The following is a 5,738-nucleotide window of genomic DNA, read 5'->3' on the forward strand; positions in this document are numbered from 1 at the left end:
ATCAACAAAACAATAGAAACACAAAAATGAAGGTTAAGTTGTGGGGAAGAGATAGAACTTTATTTACCACGCGCCGCACGCGCCCAAAAAGTTATCTCCCCAAAAGACGATACGCGATCTCTATCGTTCGCCCTCCACCGGCGTCGGGCTCGACGTCGGTCCCCACCGCCGACCATGACAAGGAAGAGGAAGCCGAAGAAGAATCGCTACCCGGGTAGCAGCCCCACTGGCTCTGCCACTCGCTCCGGTTCGTCAGCAGCTCCGGTCTCGCCATCTACACATCTCAATTCAACCGTAGATGACGATGCCTCAACCCCCCCAACTGAAGAAGCTCAGCAACCTAGTTCTTCCCCTAACCCAGCTAGCTCACCTTCGCCACAGATTCAGGGCTCTCCGGCACCAATCGTCAATTCAGCCGAAATCCCTAACTCGCAAGCTTCAGCTACAGTTGAAATTGTACCTGAAAATCAAGATCTTGAGGCTACCTCCACTAACTACATTACTGGAGAGCACCCTCACCCACCTGTTCAGTCGGATGTTGAGATTCCATCAGCCACACCGACTCAACAAACAGCCCCATCTCAGTCAGGAGTGAAAACTCAAGCGACTCTGTGGAAAGAAAAAGTAAGCCCCAACTCCGGAAGGATGGATCCAGAGGGTACTCCTTTTACGATTGACTCAGGCGAGGCTTGCGTTAAAATACCAAACTCAGTAATCGAGCGTAACCGCAAGGCTTGGGACAGTTTCATCATTGGGCAGTTCTACGAGGAGGCACCTGCGAGAGGTGCAGTTCATGCCATCGTCAACGGTATGTGGAGTAAACAACGCCGTAATATCTCAGTATCCAAAATGGATGAAAATGCCTTTCTCTTTCGAGTTCCTTGCCCGCATGCTAGGCGCAGGATACTCAAACAGTGCCTATGGCAAGTCGACGGCCAAACAATGTTTGTTGCAAAGTGGGCTCCTGGTGTCACTCCAGAGAAACCAGCTTTATCAACCGTTCCGGTCTGGCTTGACTTCCATGGAGTACCTCTGCAATTCTTCAACAAGGATGCCCTAAAGGAGATAGCAGGCCTCGTGGGTCATCCCCTGTACCTTCACCCGGCTACAAAGAACCTCACTAACATAGAAGTGGCCAAGGTGTATACTGTGATTGATCCGCGGAAGCCGCTACCGGAGGCAGTAAATGCTCAATTCGAGTGCGGAGAAGTGGTGAGAATAGGGGTCTCGTGTCCTTGGCTTCCTTCCCTGTGCTCTCACTGCTCCAAAGTTGGGCACACCATCTCTAAATGTCCAGCTGCTCCTCCTCGTTGCTTGATTTGTAGATCTGTAAAGCACTCCACTGTTGCTTGTACCAGAACAAATTCAAGCAAGGATAATGGTAAAGCTCCAATTCCCAGCCAATACCCTATCGTTGGATCTTCTGGTCCGTGTATACAGAATAAGAAGAGATCTGTTCCAATCCTCTCAAAAGGAAAGCCTCCTGCCTCGAAACGCTGGGAGCGTTCAGACCAAGTCGATCTCTCTCTCATTACTCCTCCTCCAATCGGGTCATCACGCCAAATAGCCAACTTTAAGCAGCATGATGTCTCTTTAGGAAAGCTCTTTGTTGATCTTCGACCTGAGAATTATGAGTCACCTATTGCCTCTTCTAAAGGTACCTCTGAAGATGAGGATCCTGATCCTGACTCAGAAGGGTTATCTATCGACGAAGACAATCTAGATGATGAGGATGATCAGTACATCCGTGTTATATCGCAAAGGTCAAAGAAGCAAGCGAAGCGTAATGCTAGGGGCAGAGGCCCTTTAAACCTCTGATTTTTAACCCCTTTATGGATATTTTTTGTTGGAACATAAGGGGTTTCAATAGTAAAACAAAGCGTAGCGGCTTTCGGAAATGGTTGCGGAAAAATAAGCCAATTTTCGGGGGCCTGTTGGAGACACATGTCAGTAGTATCAAGGCAGTGTCTATCATAAACAGAGTTTTCCCAGGATGGCGTTATGAATGTAATTACGAATTCTCAGATTTAGGAAAGATTTGGCTTCTGTGGCACCCTTCGGTTACTGTCTCGGTGTTGCACAAGTCGCTCCAAAGTATTTTTTGCTCAGTAAGGCTTCCCTTTGTTGCTCTAGAGCTTGCTGTCACTCTGGTCTATGGCTCCAACTGTAGGAAAATGCGTAGGAAATTATGGTCTGAGCTCTCGTACCTATCTGCCCAAGCGCCTATTGCCTCTTCTCCTTGGGCAGTGGTAGGCGACTTCAATCAGATTCTGGATTCATCTGAGAACTCTTCTGCCTCTGCTGCTTATTCAACTCGTGGTATGAGGGATTTTCTTAATTGCACTATCTCAGCTGCTCTGTCCGACCTTCCTTTTTGTGGAAACTCGTTCACCTGGTCTAACAATCAAGGTCTCACGGTCATTTCTAAAAAGCTTGATCGAATCCTGGTCAATGACGTATGGCTTTCTACCTTTCCTGATTCTCTTGGTGTGTTTGGAGACCCGGGTATCTCAGATCACAGTCCATGTTGTATCTTCCTTGATGCCTCCAAGCCCAAAGTCAAGCATCCGTTTAAGTTCTACACCATGCTAAATGACAATCCAGAGTTCCAGGCAATCATCTCTGAGTGCTGGAACTCCTTACCGTTTGAAGGGACATTTATGCTAAGGGTTTCTAAGAAACTAAAAGAAATGAAGAGCATCATCAGAACTTTCAGCAAAGAAAATTACTCAGGGATAGAAAAAAGAGCTTCTGAAGCTTTTGATGATCTTGCTCACTGCCAGCGTGTTCTACTCTCTTCTCCTACACCTCAAGCCGGTTTGGATGAAAGGAAAGCTTATGAAAAATGGTCCCTGCTTGCCAAGGCTGAAGAGTCTTTCTACCATCAGAGATCACATGTAACTTGGTTGGAAAAGGGCGACTCTAACACCCCTTTTTATCACCGTTACGTAAGAGCAAGGAATTCTATCAATCAGATTTTGTTCCTCAAGGATGATCTCGGTCATATCATTGACACCAAGGAAGGGATAATGAATCATGTTCTGGAGTATTACGAGAATTTGCTTGGCAGATATTCACCCCCAACAACATCCACCATGGATGATATTTCCCAGCTTCTTGATTATAGATGCCCTCCTGCTGTGTCTGAAGCTCTTTTAGCCACTGTTTCTCCCCTGGATATTCAAGCAGTTTTCTTTTCCCTGCCAAAGAACAAGGCGCCTTGTCCAGACGGTTATCCAGCAGAGTTTTTCACCTCTCATTGGAAAACTTTTGGAGGAGATTATGGCAGTACAAGAGTTTTTCTCTTCGGGTAGGCTGCTTCAACAATGGAATTCAACGATCTTATCCCTCATCCCAAAGAAGCAAAACTCTACCTTAATCTCTGATTTTCGGCCTATATCGTGCTGCAACACAACGTACAAAGTAATCTCAAAGATTCTCGCTAATAGGTTGAAACAGGTACTGCCATCAGTAATCTCCAACACGCAATCTGCGTTCATTCCGGGAAGACTGCTGGTAGAAAACGTCCTCTTGGCAACAGAGTTAATCCAAGGCTACAACTGGAAGAATATCTCTAAGCGATCTATGCTTAAGGTTGATCTAAAGAAGGCATTTGATTCTCTTGATTGGAGTTTTATTCTGCTTATATTACGAGCCTTACAGTTCCCAGACTTCTTCGTTCAACTGATCTCTCAATGCATCACAACGACACGCTTCTCAGTGGCGGTCAATGGTGAGCTTGGAGGTTACTTTAGGGGTACACGCAGCCTTCGCCAAGGCGATCCGCTGTCCCCATATTTGTTTGTTCTTGCCATGGAAGTCCTAGCACATCTCCTCAACAGGGACTATGTAAACATGCACATTGGGTATCATCCGCTTGCTATTGATTTGTCTGTGACGCACCTTGTCTTTGCCGATGATATTATGGTTTTCTTTGATGGTCAGCATAGCTCTCTCGAACGGATTGCGGAAACGCTAGACAGTTTCTCTGCTTGGTCAGGCCTCTCGGTGAATCGTCAAAAAACTGATCTCTACGTAGCAGGAATGAGCCCGTTAGAAGCCTCAGAATTATCTAGCCTTGGCTTCTCTTTTGGCTCCCTTCCTGTTCGATACCTAGGCCTCCCATTAATGCACCGCAAGCTCCAGATCTGCGATTACAGACCGCTAGTGGACCAACTTAAGAGGCATTTTTCTTCCTGGTCAAGTAGAGCCCTCTCATATGCTGGAAGAAGGCAGCTTCTCTCCCCTGTCATCACTGGAACTCTGAATTTCTGGTTTTCAAGCTTCATCCTACCTAAAGGTTGCATAAAGGCAATTGAATCCCTTTGCTCAAGGTTCCTTTGGAATGGTAACATTACTGGTAGGTCTAAGGCTAAAATCTCTTGGAAATCAGTATGCTTACCTCAGTCTGAGGGGGGCTTAGGTTTGAGAGACCTTACTACATGGAACCAAACTCTTTCTCTCAAACTGCTATGGCTGCTCCACTGCGAAGATGAATCCTTGTGGGCTTCTTGGACAAAACGAAATAGGATAAAAGGCGAGAGTATTTGGAGTATTGATGAGGAAAAACAGCGATCTTGGATTTGGAAATCCATCCTTCACCTTAGACCTTTAGCTGAACGGTTCATAAGATGTGAAGTGGGAAATGGAACTTCGGCCAGTTTTTGGTTCGATAACTGGTTGCCCTTAGGTCCATTGATCAAGTTCTTTGGTTATAATGGTCCTCAGCATATTGGTGTCCTTCTTCATGCCAAGATTAGAGAAAGTTGTCCAAATGAAGGCTGGCTTCTACGGCCTGCTAGATCGCCCAAAGCAGAGCAACTTCAGATCTTACTCTGCACGTTACCTCTTCCGGCCTAATCCCTTGCTCCTGATATTTATAAATGGTGTGTTAATGATCTCAACTTAGCAAAGTTTCCAACCAGTCTTACATGGGAAGCTATAAGGCATAAAGGAGAACAAGCTGTTTGGGCTTCTCTAGTCTGGTTCAAGGGTCACACTCCACGACACGCCTTTCATATGTGGGTTACTCAGCAGGACAGGTTGCCTACTCGTGCAAGACTTGCTACTTGGGACCCAGGTATTGATGCATCTTGCCTTCTTTGTGGTGGATGTGTTGAGACAAGGGATCATTTATTTCTCAGATGTAGTTTCAGTGAACAAGTGTGGCACCTCGTAACCAAACGTCTAGGCTACCGGCCTACTCTGTTCCATACCTGGACAACCTTTGGTGACTGGCTTAGTTCATCGGATTCTACTTGCCCCACAACGCTCCGTCGACTTGCTGCACATGCAACTACATACCAGCTTTGGACAGAGCGTAATAACCGTCTTCATAACGCAGCTTCCTCTACGCCTCAAAGGATCTTCAAAGACCTTGACAGGCTAATCCGGAACTCAATCCTTGCAAGGAAAGAGCGAAGGAAATTCAGAGGACTAATGCAAGTTTGGCTAAAGCATTCTTGATTGTTAGTTAGCGATGTTAAATCCTAACTTTAAAGTCTGTTGGTGTTTCTATCTTTTTTTGGCATCATTAGGCTTGACCGCATAACTCTTTGTTTGTACAAATTAGCTTCATTTTAATGAAATTCGCATATTTATCAAAAAAAAAAAAGGTCAAGTTGTGGTTTATTGCTTCACTTTTGGTTCTATCTTTGCTGTTTTCACTTGAGACGATCTCAGCTCAGCCATATAAATTTCACAAAATGAGTGAGTTCTATCAAATATTTACCATTCGA

General features: G+C 45.5%; 1 protein-coding gene across 1 annotated transcript; it reads left to right on the plus strand.

Moving 5' to 3' along the window:
* The first annotated feature begins 2,174 nt into the window (after positions 1-2,174).
* Positions 2,175-5,466, plus strand: LOC106384296. Its single transcript, XM_013824284.1, has 3 exons — positions 2,175-3,231; positions 3,290-4,841; positions 4,926-5,466. The coding sequence occupies exons 1-3, from the start codon at positions 2,175-2,177 to the stop codon at positions 5,464-5,466; spliced, it is 3,150 nt and encodes a 1,049-aa protein (XP_013679738.1).
* The last annotated feature ends 272 nt before the right edge of the window (positions 5,467-5,738 follow it).

Source organism: Brassica napus, chromosome C3, assembly GCF_020379485.1.
Source record: "Brassica napus cultivar Da-Ae chromosome C3, Da-Ae, whole genome shotgun sequence".
NCBI lineage: Eukaryota > Viridiplantae > Streptophyta > Magnoliopsida > Brassicales > Brassicaceae > Brassica > Brassica napus.

Bases quoted from the DNA above. Each gene is read 5' to 3' on its own strand.
- LOC106384296 (XM_013824284.1), top strand. From the start codon at position 2,175: ATGCGTAGGAAATTATGGTCTGAGCTCTCGTACCTATCTGCCCAAGCG. The intron at 3,232-3,289 runs GTTATCCAGCAG...AGATTATGGCAG, and splicing joins CAAGGCGCCTTGTCCAGACG to TACAAGAGTTTTTCTCTTCG. The intron at 4,842-4,925 runs GTTACCTCTTCC...GTTTCCAACCAG, and splicing joins CTTCAGATCTTACTCTGCAC to TCTTACATGGGAAGCTATAA.